The 13,455-nt window shown below is 44.9% G+C and overlaps 2 protein-coding genes and 1 long non-coding RNA gene across 4 annotated transcripts in view; 1 reads left to right on the plus strand and 2 right to left on the minus strand.

Moving 5' to 3' along the window:
* The window catches only part of TMCO4 (transmembrane and coiled-coil domains 4), a 35,355-nt gene extending 28,618 nt beyond the window's left edge, over positions 1-6,737 (minus strand). Inside the window, exons 1-3 of the mRNA XM_027905192.1 lie at positions 6,698-6,737; positions 3,278-3,466; positions 2,712-2,886 (exon numbers count right to left, since the gene is read on the minus strand). Coding sequence (XP_027760993.1) covers positions 2,712-2,886; positions 3,278-3,456 — 354 coding nt within the window. The 5' untranslated portion in view covers positions 3,457-3,466; positions 6,698-6,737. The remainder of the gene's footprint in view (positions 1-2,711; positions 2,887-3,277; positions 3,467-6,697) is intronic.
* Positions 6,738-6,771: 34 nt separating this feature from the next.
* LOC114068810 lies at positions 6,772-12,303 on the plus strand. Of its 2 annotated transcripts, none has more exons than XR_003573675.1 (3): positions 6,772-6,816; positions 10,687-10,790; positions 10,999-12,303. It is a non-coding gene; the product is annotated as an uncharacterized LOC114068810 (long non-coding RNA). The 2 variants fall into 2 exon arrangements; XR_003573676.1 differs by lacking the exon at positions 6,772-6,816 and adding an exon at positions 7,442-8,506.
* RNF186 (ring finger protein 186) lies at positions 8,370-10,610 on the minus strand. Its single transcript, XM_027905196.1, has one exon. The coding sequence runs from the start codon at positions 10,091-10,093 to the stop codon at positions 9,176-9,178; it is 918 nt and encodes a 305-aa protein (XP_027760997.1). The 5' UTR covers positions 10,094-10,610; the 3' UTR covers positions 8,370-9,175.
* Positions 12,304-13,455: the final 1,152 nt, after the last annotated feature.

A 13,455-nucleotide genomic window follows, 5' to 3' on the forward strand; every position in this document is an offset into this window, starting at 1 on the left:
GAGAAGCCTCTCCAAGGAAGGGAAGCACCCTTTATTCAGTCTTGTCAGCTTCTTCTGAGCTGCTGCAAATTCAAAACCCATTCCCTCAACAACAGAGAGCACCGGCTCCACATCACAGAGGATGTGTGTGGAAAACCATAGAAAATGAGCATTCTAAGTTATGTTCAGAGCAAAAAAACCCATTCATAATAAGAATATTCAACGTTTTATCACCTATCAACACTTCTTCACCTCCTTTATTGCACTGCCTTCCCATACCACACCCACAACCTGTTATGTCTACTGTCCTTTAAGGATTGTTACCAACATCTGCCTTTGTTAGTCATCTGCAATGAACACGAAAATAACAGTCCATAATCCTCAGATGTTCACTGAATCAAGGGTGAGCTCATCTCTTACTTCAGGATCATCCCTTCAGCTCCTTAGAGATGAAAGGCCTTCAAAAATGCAGTCAACAGGGCCAAGCCCTGATCATGCCAGGCAATTAAAGCAGATACTTAATAAATAAACAGTAAATATTGCATCATCAGCAGCTGAATACAAAGAAACACAAGCACCATAAAGGAACAGATCAATAATTCATAAAGCTTTGTCCCATGGTTTGTTTATTTTCAGGTCAGAAGGAAAAAGCTGATCTCAGCTTTTTACCAATCTTTCTCACACCCCAGTGTGTTTTTTCAAAGACACACCTCTGCTGCCTTGCTCTGCTAAAGTCTTTAAGTCAGTTGTTCCTCAGACAAAAATCAATCCTCTTGTCCATGTAGATTACTGTGTAAGGTATTGATGTTGGGGCATTAGACTGATAATTGTTCCTCATCTTTTCTTTCAGCTGATCAAAGAACTTATCTGTGATTTCTGTGTTCCACTTGAATCCAGGTGATGTCCCCAGTTTTCGCTGCTGCTGATCCAGAGCCACTTTTGTAAAAGCACATGGAGCCCTTATGCAACATAAGCTGGAAGCACGCAAAAGCTAAATTTCACCCTTAACAAACTCAGCAGCCATGAAGGAAAACTTGTCTAAATCTAGGGAATCCATCCTGAAGCAGACAGAATGAGGGAAACAGACAAAGGCAGAAGGAACAACTGCAGGTGTATTGATTTTGAGCAAACAACATCAAAGCAGCTGTTGTCATTTTAGAAGATCTGCCCTAGGTTATTAACTAAGCTTAGGATCTGTTGCTGTACTCATAGGACCTTGAGCACTGGAGCATTTGGATGTTTGGAGCAGATCCTCTTGTCACTGAAAGCATTGGGTTAAATCAAACTCTTTATTTTTTTGTATTAGAAAGTAGGCATTACTTTATTTCAGGGTGCATACGGGATAGCTCCACCTACATGCACACAGCTTCAAAAACTATTCACTTATTTATACATTTTTAGCAAAGAAATTAATGTTAATTGGTTCTCAAGTACATAATTTTCCTCATTAATTAATATTCAGTCTTCTACTGATTATTGATTTCTCACTTCTCATGGTAATTAGTCCACACTTTCAGTCTTTTTATTAACTTTTCCCAGATGGGGAGTTTCCAGAACATGATAAACAATTTTTGTTAGTCTCTTCTTTATCTTCTGGTTACTTGGAGGGCCATAAACTTTGGATTCCAGGTGTCCAGTTTTCAGCTCCCCTGGGCTTTGTTCACTGAAGTTTAGCAGGTTTAGTTTAGCATAACTTAAAAGTTTTGGTGATTTTTCCAATCTCACTCTAACAACACTAGCCTGTGAAAAAAACCCTAAGTTATGTGCTGGCTAAAGTTGGAAATTACACTGCTTATGAGTAATTAAATCAGTTAATTAAGAAGTTAATTAAAACCATTAATTAGGAAAATGAATTAGAAAAGATATAATTTCCAACACTCTGAGGCATTTCATGGACTGACTAGGGAACAGGAAAGATGCCAAGGTAGTGGTAGCTGGTTGTGGGGACCAAGAAAGTTCCCTGCAGTCATATCTTCCCTCACACAGCCCTCTCCTCATATCTGTGGTTCTGGGTGCTCAGGGTGAGTGTGTGATAACCATTATCCAGTCGATACCAGAGCACAGCACACAGCACACAGGGTGTGTGGCACAGGGTGCCAGCTGACAGTGCCCACGTCCTGTGTGGCAGCAGCAGCAGCAGCACAGCATGACGAGAGGCTGGATCAGGAGAAATCTTCCTCAGCAAAAGTGAACGCTGCCCAAATGCTTCACCTCTTTTATCTTTACATCAGCTTTTACAGTAGGACATTATGGAGCAGTCCCAGTCTCACTCTCTCAGTGAGAAAAAATAAAGTCACAATAATTCCTTCTGGTCAAAGCTTACTCTGGAAATTGTGCTCCTTGGAGAATGGTTTTTGCATTACAGATATGGTGAAGGGGCTTTTAAACAAGTAAAAATCAGGTTTATCATGTTCATTGTGCCACTAAAACCTGTATAAAGCACATATGAATCCAAACCACTGCAATAATAGTCAGTGAAAAAGTTCGTCAATTCTCTGCTCTAGACACAAAACATTAATGAGCAGAGAGTGACCTTGCCTTATGTTCAATACTTCCATGAGCTCTTTATGGATAGACTGTCAGTCCCCTGCTGCAGCCACTCAGAAACAGATGCCTATCAGAAACACTGATTTTCCTCCCGACTGCACAAACAGCACTTCAGCTGCAAACAGACAGGTCTGACAAATCTCTTTTGCCAAGCAAACAACAGCAAGGAGAACATGGAGACATACCTGGATAATGATGGTTGGATTTTCTTCCAGGATGGGATCCTTCAGCAAAATCTCCATGAAAGTTTCTGTGCCCTCACCTCCTAAGCCACCAGCAAAGGCTGTCATGGCAGGCAGGACAGTGACGGGCATGTCCAGCCATTTCACAAAGCCCTCAATAAATTCTGTCCTGAAGGAGCTGTAAAAGCAATAGGAGCAATTAAGGCTTCACAACTGGATATTTCGAGGCTCTACAACTGGGTATTTTTGGAAGCTTTGCGCAGTCCCTGGTTTCAGACTTTGTTCTGTTACTGTTCACACAAAAATCAAAGCATCAGAAGGAGCTAACAGAAAAATGAATTGCTAAACAAACAAGGAAACAATCTGAACAGGGCCAGACCTTGCTTCAGTACATGCTTTGATGCTAAAGGATTTGTGTTGAATTATAAAAGTCTTACAGGTGTAAGAGAAAAAAGATCTTCCACTCCCCAAACTTTAGAAGACCCCACACAGAGTTTGATACCAGCTCTGTTTGAGCTGCCACCCAAATTCCACCTCCCCTGCCCACCCCTTGCTCCCACATGCAGTACCTTTGCTCATTTTCAGGGAACAGCAAGGCAAGAGATACACCACAAAGTGCTGCATAGGCAAATCTTCCCAGCTCTCCCAGCTGCTGACCCAGGAGCACACATGGCTCCTTATCCCCTGCCTGCTCAGCCTCCTTATGCTGTTTTGAAATCCAACTTTTCCACTTCTCTTCTGCAGCCATTTTCACTTGCAAGTTCAAAGAGGAAACAGCTGTAGAAAAAATCCAACAACAAACATTTGGAAACCAGAGAGCAAAGAGACAAACTGGCTTTGTTTTTTTCACTGTCACACTTGCTGTCAGTATTAAATCAAGTTTGTTCAGGCCCAACTTGTATATTCCCCCTCATCTCAACACACTGCTGTGACCAAACAAGACGACACTTTCTGTTCACCAGTTCTCAAAAGTTTTGCACAAAATGAGCTGACAATACTTCTACCAGCAAAAGGAGAAGTCCCCTTCAAGATGGGCTCCATTCAGGCACACAATTCACACATTTAGTGCAAGAAGAACATGAAAATAAAAGCTCTGCGCCTGGTGCAGGGACCAGTACAGCTGCCTGGGAAATAATTTGCCTCCCTCATCTCAGCCCAAATTACTCCTCTGTTTGTTTTGCTGACAGCATTAGGAAAGTTGAGTTCAGCTGCAGTCCCTGAGAAGGACTTCAATGTGTCCCATGGACATTGCTGCGCTTTGCTTGTAACATTCTTTCCTCTATTCAACCTGCCACGGTTTTTTCCCTAAAAATAAGGTCCCTGCCCTACACGGACCTCGAGCTGGGCCAAAATTTTATTAGTTTATAGTGTAGATGTGCATATTTCCTGATGAAGGGCTTCCAGTGCTCCCCTCATGGTACCAGCAGCTGAGATGACTGACCTCAGGCAAAGGTGACAACAGCTCATTTCACAATTCAACCTGGGTAACAATCTGCTCCAAAGACCACTTCCATCACCTCAAATTTTCTGATTTCAATTGGTTTCTAAGGGGACATATAATCTATTTTATTATATACTTCGTATTTAAATGTTTCCTTTCTTCCACACCCTGACTAAATAGGAATGAGGAGCCCACGATACTACAGCCTACTCTCAGAGGATGCAGACACCATTTATGAATAGATTTAGAGTTCTAAAAGTAAGAAATGCAACAAGAGCACCTCTTTTTAAAGAGATTTTATTATCTGAGTGCCATCTGTCATGGTCCTCCAGGAAAGCTGTCTGTCTTGCATTCCAGCTCAGAAATTTATTGGAGGTGATTTGTATTTCTCAAGGCTTGCACAGTTTAACTGCTGGTGTGTAAATGCAAGAAAAACTCATTACCAATGGGTCAATGGTTATTGTAACTCACACCTCTTTCCCTGGAAGAGCTCAGCCCAACACACACTCCAGGTGCAGCCTCTGGCTCCAGCACACCATGCTATGGCATCTCCACCTGTTCCCATGAAAACATCACATTCTAGCACAAAACCCACAGGAATAAACTAACTGTTATTTCCAAATCAACCAGATAAAGGAAGGGCCAGGTTATACTTCCCTGAGGTAAGCAGGGGCCTGGGATCAATCCTAGCCTGCCAGACCCACTCCAATACCAGCCACACCACACATCAGTATGTACACTCACCGAACCCAGCTGTGAACATACCTCCAGCTTTTCAAGACTTTCTTATCCCAAGATTGTTTTATTACCACAGGAGCTCCAAATGCTCCTCCATTAGACCCCCGAAATCCATCTCTTACTAGGCTCTGATCTTCCTAAGACATCCAAACTTTCAGACCAATTTTCCCAGGAATGATCCAATGCTAAAATCCCAGTAATTTTACAACTACTTGGCATGTTTGCTCACCTCTAGACACATTATGAGAAACAGCATTGAAAATAAAATCCTCTTCCCTAAGATATTTATTGACTTCTTAACTCAGGCTCATCCAAGAAATGAATCAGCTAAAAAGGATCCATGAGCAGCATAACTGTTTAACCTAATTTCCCAATAACATAAAACATGGAGCAATAATGGAGCAATGCCACAGTGGCTGCTGGCATGCAACAAATAAATCAGTACCGAGCATCTAAAATACCCAGAGAAAGCTTCTGGAAGACACTTCTCTGAAGATCCTCAGACTAGTACCCTCAATGTGTTTCTCTCAACACAGGAATCTATTTCCTCATTAATACCTGGGAAAAAATGGGCTTGGATTTTCAGACATGCAGCGTAAAAAAAGGGTAACATGCAATTTACGAATGAAAATGTGGGCCAAGAAGTTTTTCCACTAGTCCAAGACAAGGCAATTGAGAGGTAGAAACATAGCCCAAAAGCTATTTACGGCTCATGGCACTGGAATTCACATCCCTGCCTTGAACAATGGAATTTAGCAATCAACAGCATTGCCATAATCTGAACTGTCACTTGAAAGAGAATTTTGTTATCACTTCCAGCACTCGCTTTTCACACAAAGCCCTTTGTCTTGAGAAAATAATGTGTTTTATACAGCAGCTCATACAATCCTGTTTGGAAAGCAGAAAGATAATTCTTTTGGGGATCTAAAGCTGTACAATACACTCGTTTTCTACTGCTGGAAGAAGAAACAGAGATGGTGGCACTGTGTTCGTCCTAAACTATGACAACAGTGACCAAAGCACTGGCATGTTCACCTCCAACACCCTCAAAACTTAATGAGACATCTCATTAACTTCAGAGAGGTAGTTGTAGATAATTATTCAGACAGGGCTGTCCAAAAAGTCCCATATGAGGTACACAGGAGGACAGAACAGCCCAACTGGGGTTACACATGCCACACAGTGCTGTGCCTGTGGAAACATCTGGGCAGATGAGGTTTTTTGGGGACTAGTGCAGGGCTCTAGAGCTGACACACTGCGAGCACCATGGCCTCTGCTTTTAATCCACAGATATGAGGTATGAACACAGAATACAGTGAATGCAGTCCTGTCTCAATGCAATGACATGAATGCAATATGGACGGCCATAAAGATCAGGGGCAGAGGCGATGGGGGACTTGGAAAAGCCAAAAGCTTAAGCAGTTGCAGAACTAAACATGTTTAATTCGGTTAATCCAGAGGTTTGCACAGCAGCGACGGTGAAGCAATGTCCTCACACCGAAGGGGGCAAAGCTGCAGAGAGGGAACAGCAGAGGAAACAGTAGAAAGTGTGAGGGAACCACTTCAGCTGGGAAGGCTGTGAGGGCAGACACATCCACAGCTACCAGTCCTTGTGTCTGAAACCTCTGCTGAGAGAATGCGGGCACATTTTTAGAAAGAAAGCAGCACTTGGGACCACGGCTGAGGGGAAAACAGCGCACAGAGCAGGGCGGCCTGAAGGGAAGGTCCCGCCCGCTCGCCCCCCCAGCCCGCGGCGCTGTCCCGGTTGTTCCCAGACCCTCTTCCCCTGCCCGGCCCGGCCCCGACCTGTCGCAGGCCCCACAACCGAGCACCGGGAACGGCCTCCGCCTTCCAGCCGCTGCCGCCGCCCGCCCCTTCCTGCCCGGCCCGGCCCGCCCTTCCCGCCGGCACTGCCATCGGCGTACGGGGGTGTGTGGTGTGAGGGAACTGCGCTGGGATGAGGGGATGGAGCGGGATGAGGGGATGAGGGGATGGGGGAGGCCGAGGGGATGGTGAGGGACTGGGGGATGGCAGGGGCTGAGGGGATGCTGCCTGGGCCCATTTCTCATTATAATTCGCTCAGGCTAGACTATGTTACCCAGTTACTATCTGAAATCTGGGGCCACCTAGGTAAGGTAAGGAGAGCAAGGGAACTTGGAGCCGAACCTTCCTTGACCACTACAACTTAAACCTGAGTACAAGGAAATCCTTTACATTTTGGAATAGGACTATAATTCCATTGGCCTTTTCTCCATAAACATTGAGGTTGAACTGCCGAAGAAAGGCTTGGAAGGTGCCGATCCATAACTGTGTGGATCCGTAGGAATTCTTTCAGAGGGCCAGTCTCTCCCTGGAAATCACAGAGCATCCATGCTGCCTTCCCACTGCTGTACACTGCCTTGAGGGAAACCCTTTCCTGTTTGACTTTTTTTTTTGGCTCTGTAGAAATTAGTGTAATAAAACTGAACACACCCTTTTGGAAGGGCAGAGTGAAATATAACAAATAGATTTTACTGCTCGTGTTCATTCTCTGGTTTCATTTCTTTCTGCTGATAAAATATTCATTATGTTTTTTGACTGATGGTGGCAAACTGATCCTGGATGTGATGCTTAACCCTTCTGGAGTTGATGTTGTTTGATATCTTGCTTGGCCTCCTCCCCTCTTAGGCAAAATTCCCCCTTTTTAAAATTATATTATTTTTAATTGATATTATTTAATAGTTCTAGAGCAGTTTGTCATCTTGAGGACAGTCTGGGCTCAAAGACTCGCCCATGGTTTCTGAAATTATTTTCAGTGCAGCTAAATATCTGATCCAGTCTTTATATTTGGAATAATACGGTATTTGGGTTTAAAACTACCTGCCTTTTCCCAGTGGAAAAGCTTTTTTCTGGTTGGTTACTAGCAAATGTCATATGTACTCTGCAATAAGCCTGTTGCTGTCCAAATTGATGAGAAAACCCAAAAGATTTATTTCCCCCAAAGGTTCTTAGGCAGAAAACAGACTTGTGTTTTCCAAAACTTTAGGAGGACAAGAGCTCCTACCCTCTTAGTCTAATCTGTTTTATCTGCTGTGAGACACTGTGTATATTTATATACTGAGCAATTGCAGGACATCAGTTTCCATTCTTATCGAACACAAATATTTACCTGATCCAAGGTCTGCTGAGATCCATGGCACTTTAAAAAATGCAGATTAACTAGAGAAATCTATTTTTTTTCCCAGTTTAATTTTAGTTGGGTTTCAGGGTATTTTCTTAGCAACTAAACTTTTTTTTTTAATAAAGCAACAAACCGATACATTATTGCTTTGCTTTACTCACTACCTCAGCTGTGCGGACTCCCTAATATGCTTTCTCAGCCGCAATTCCTGTCAATAAGGAAAATGGGAATTGTTTTGACATTAAATGTCAGTGAGGAATTGAAACACAGAAGTCAATTAGCAATTAATATTATTTAAATTTAATGGAAACAATCCATATAAAAACATCACATGTGGTATGACACACCAATCACTGGATTTCTGTTTATCTCTGTGAGCATCTTCAGGGGCAACGTGGTATTTCATGTAAGAGGGGACAAGAAGAGAGGTGGTGCAGGGATCCAGATAAAGGAATTCAGGTGAGAGGAACTGTTTATGTGGGGAATTGGGAGCATCGCAAGGTTTTTTTGCCCTTTGGAAGCCACAGATCAATATTAGGAGTGTTGGTTTTGCCTCTTCCTCTTACGATTTTGTGTGTAACTTCAGAGGGCACCGACATCCCCCTTTCCCAATCCCTGTCCCATCCCTGCCAGCAACCCCTGGGCAGGGATAGGGATTAAGGTAGTAATCTGGGTTAAAGCTATTCTCTTCCAAACACCCACTCCCTGATTTAGCAGCCTGATTTCCCCACTTTGTCCTGAGAAAAGGTGTACTTGTGTTCAGAGAGCAGGAAAACACAACCACGGGCTGTTCCAGGACATTACCTCCTGAGTGTTCCAGATAACATCCTGCAGGGCTAAACAGGAGAGGACACGGACAAGAACAAAGTGGCAAAAGCAAACCAATGGACTTTTTAGCCTGGGATAAAAATCCTATTGAAAACACATAAATATCAACATATAAATAGTTGACTTTTGTTTCCAGTAATGAGATTTAACAACACTGTGCCTTGGCATTGAGCCAGCCTAGCAAGCTGCTGAATTTATTCTGTGAATAATTAAGTCCATAATTCACTGGCATGCCCAACCTGCAGCTCTGCAGGCAGGGCCAGTCCGTTACCTCTGGGACACACTCGTTAATTGACTGTTTCAAGCAACAGTAACGACGTGGGTCTCCTTGTCACAGGAGGTGGGCGAGTCCCTTTTGCACCTCCAGTGGAATTTAGGAGTGCAGCAAAGTACCATAGACATGACCAACCCCAGAGTAAGCAGGAGACAAATTACCCATTTGACTGTCCCCAAGTACATAAAGGGCAGGATGAGGATGGCAAGGATCACCCCGAGCAGCAGCAGCAGCACAAGTCTCTGCACAGCCAGGCTGGTGTCTGCTGGAACATTCTCCTCTGTGTTTAAAATGTCTGGGCTGCTCTGAGTCCAGCTCTTGCTGTCCAGCCCCATGGCAGGGATGTGCACCTCTGGATTTGACTCAAGGTTATCCATCTGCTCCAGAATGTCTTCTTTATTCTGGAGTGTGCGGATGAGCCCTTCTGACACAAAGGTGGGTTTTCTGCACAGAGGGCAGGTGATGATCCAGGTGTTCTCCACTTTCCTGAGAATAAGCTTGAGGCAGACGGCACAGAAGGCATGCTGGCAGTCCAGGAGCTTTGGGACTCTGTAGATGTTGTACTTGTTGAAGCAGATCAGGCAATCCCAGTCCACGGATGTGGTTGAACACTGGTGGTTCATTTCCAGGGTGCACGTTTTGGGACAGTCTGTGCTCATTGGCACAACAAGAGGCTTTGAGTGTGGACAGTCTCCTTCCAAAATTGCTGGTTTGAAGGCAGCATGACTGTCTTGCTCTGTGCCTAAAGGTCTCTCCATTTCTTTAATACACTCTTCTGTGAATCCCACTCTCATCCCTTGATTTGTGTTCTGTGTTAGGAGTCCTGCCCTGCTCATTTCTGCAGCACCTCCTGCCACAGGCACAGGACCGTCCTCCTCAGTCTGCAGCACTCGCAGAGCCGGCCATCCCTCTTCCCTGTTTGGCTTGTCAGTGGATTTCTCCATGGAGATACACTTCCCTGAAGCCTGTCTTCCCTGGCTGAAGGGTTTCTCTAGTCTCTGGCTCCTTTTATGTGTTGCTGTATCCCTGCTGTATGCAGGATTGATTAGTGACAGCCTTAAGTGAGTCGTGCTCTTACAATGCGATGTTTTTATGAGATGGGGACCTGAGTTAATGATTAACTTGCCAGCCAAGACAGTTTACAACGACTGATAACATCACTGGGCAATTCCTGTCGGGAAGCAGACTCCATGGCATTAGCTGTGACAGCCAGGCACTACTATTGCTATTAAATTAGAAATTAGAACTTTCTTTGTTGAAAGCATTTTCATTGGTCTCTAAACAGTGCTTTGCTAGACAGTTACAGACTTAGGGGAATTATCTACTAGTGACATTGGTGAATGCAGCACTGCTGAATGCAGTGCTTTGACTAGAGCAATCACCAAGTGTAGCACCAATTTTGAGTGCTCTGGATAGGAAATTTGCTCTTGGTTTAGCAATACTGACTACCCTACAGCACCAAGAGAAGAATGAGATTATTAATGTGAGTCATGAATGTCCAGTAATTATCAAGACTTTATAATGTCTTTTATCCTAGTTGATTTCAGTCATCAGAGGGCTTCCAGTGCAAACTGAAGCATGACCGAGGCCCACAGATGATCTCAGAGAGTCCATGAGAAAGCTCTGGAAATTAAAAGCAAGGTTAGTGTCTTGGGGGGACCATCTTCTTTGTCGTGGTGTTCACAGGACACCCTCATGCACTCAGGAGTGCCCTTCCTGAGTGGTTTTGTGAATATTCATCTTGTCTGATGAATTTTTTTCTTGTATGAAAAAAAATGCCTGATCAAAATCCCTCTAATTTCTTTCTGCCTTTTTATTTCAGGGGTAATCAAGTGTTTTCTTATTTGAGGGGTATCCAAGTGTTTTCTCGTCAAGAATCCTGTGGAGGAATGGAGCAAAGGAGTGAAAGAAGGAAAGGAAGGATCTCTAATCCCAAAAAGATGGACTAGGTCAGTGTTACCAGCAGAAGACATGGAGTACCACTTTAGTAGCCTCAAGTGCACTTGAATGCTCAAACTGTCTGTGCTGCCATGTCCCAGCCCCTCTTTCCCCCAGAGGAGCAACAGAAAGAAATGAAACAACTGCAGTTGAGGAGGGCAAGGAGTTCAGGAAGGCTCTAATCTCCTGAACTTGCTGGTGGGGGGATGAGGTGAGAAGAACTTGTTCTTATTTGCTGAGACATAGAAGCTTTGTCGTAAGCAAACTTCGTCAAAGTGCCTGAGCACTCCCGCTTGTGTTTCTGCTGACATGGCTTGATGGACTTTTGGGTGACCCCAGATTTTAGGAGCCTGGAGATCTTTCAGCTGCAGAAGGATGACTCAAAGTGCAGTAACATCTGGAAGTGGGCTGGTGAACTGCAAGGCTCATGTTTAAAAATAGGATAATTTTCTTCTGCATTTCACATTCCGTGCTGTTAAAAAGATCTGGGAAAGTGGAAGACAGACCTGCCACTATTACAGTGCTTTAGAAGCTTCAGATTTACTCTGTCAGTTTCCACGGCCAAAGTGGAAAATATCTTAAAATTTCCTGGTTCCTAATTATTAAAACAATATGAAACCATCTTGCAGAGGTTGGAAGCTCGGACAGCCAGAAAGACACCTATGATCCTAACTTAAAAAGTTTAAAACTAGGTGGGATCAATCCATGCTCCATGTCTGTTTGCTCTGTGCCCCCTTAATGAGTGGGGGTGACTTGCCTGTGCCTTTTGTCTGATGTTTCTTGTTGTCCCCCACTGGCCAAGTTTTCAGCCAAGCCCTGATTCTGGCTCTGCTTTGTCCCTGTGTCATGAGTGATGCTCCCTGCTTGGCATGTGCCTTGTGCTTATCTGAATTGCCTGCAACCCTCTAACGCTCCTCAGCTTATTACTGCCTCATTAATCATTTGCAGGCAGTTTATGCTCTCATCCTGTTTTCCCGCTTTCAGTGTGTTTGCTAAAGAAAACGTGTTCCTATGAAATGCTTTGGACAGAGTTGTTTATGGCAGGAAATAGATATAAAAGAGCAGTTGTGTCATTGCTGAGCAAAACCCTCTCAGCTGAACATCCCGGAAGGAACTGGTGATAACTGCTGTGAGTGTCTCCCTGAGCTGAGCTGTGGGTCAGGTTGTTGTGACTCTGGAGAAAAGGGACTTCAAGTAATACACAACTTAAAAATCATTGTCATGTGAAGCCTCTTCTTGTATCCCCAGGACTGTTTTCTTAGTGTTTATCACAAAGCCCTTTGGATGTGCCTTCTGAGCTTGGAATTAGGCAGAAATTCACAGAATCACAGAATCCCAGGATAGTTTGGATTTGAAGGGACCTTAAAGCTTATCCCATTCCACTCCCTGCCACGGGCAGGGACACCTTTCACTAGCCCAGATTGCTCCAAGCCCTGCCCAACCTGGCCTTGAACACTTCCAGGGGTGGGACAGACACAGCTTCTCTGGGAATTCCATCCCACCCCCTCACCACCCACACCTAAACCTACTCTCTGTCAGTCTAAAGCCATTCCCCTTGTCCTGTCACTCCAGGCCCTTTAAACAGTCTCTCTCCATCTTTCTTGGCTCCTTCAGGTCCTGGGAGGCCACAGTTAGGTCACCCCAGAGCCTTCTCTTCTCCAGGCTGAACGATCCCATTTCTCCCAGTTTTTTTCTCATGAGAGAAGTACTCCATCCCTCTGAGCACCTTGGTGGGCTCCTCTGGACTTGGGCAATATCAGGCCCCTTCTGCTGCGATACTGGCAGAGGAAGCAGGGCTATGAAGACCAGAGTCAGGGGCAGAGCCTTGAGGGGTGACTTCTTAAACCACCTGCTGTGAGACAAGTGGAAGGGCTGTAGTGCCAAGGATGACAGGTAGAGCCCTAAGAGCCCTGCTCTGGACAAGTCATGTTCTTGCTGTGCCCCCTCTCCAGCCCCCTCCGAGGAGTTTCCCTCAGCGCCTGAGGAAACAAGACGTGACCGTTCAGTTTGTGACCCTTATCACGTTTAATTAATGGTTGCAGTCTCAGCTCTCCTGCCCCGCCGCTGCTCTCAGCCGTGTTCTCCTGGTGCCACCTCGTGGGTAATCCATCTCCTCACCCCCTGAATCTCCCCTCAGTTCCCGTCGGAGAGGTGATGTGGGGTTGAACAGACACAGCCCGGAGCGGCTCGTCCTGGCTGATAACTCGTGTGGTCAGGCGGGACGTGTCGGTGAGGGGCAGGAGCTGTGCTAGGCAGCAGGGAGAGGCATTAGCGCAATTAGCAGTAGAAGCTCATTAGCTGGAATCTGGAAGCTCTGGGCACAGTGTTAGTGATCTGCGGTGCTGCTTCTCGCAGCCCGCCCCGGCCT

This window comes from Empidonax traillii, unplaced genomic scaffold (assembly GCF_003031625.1).
Source record: "Empidonax traillii isolate 1590-97213 ecotype Southwest subspecies unplaced genomic scaffold, ASM303162v1 scaffold1129:size175808, whole genome shotgun sequence".
Lineage (NCBI taxonomy): Eukaryota > Metazoa > Chordata > Aves > Passeriformes > Tyrannidae > Empidonax > Empidonax traillii.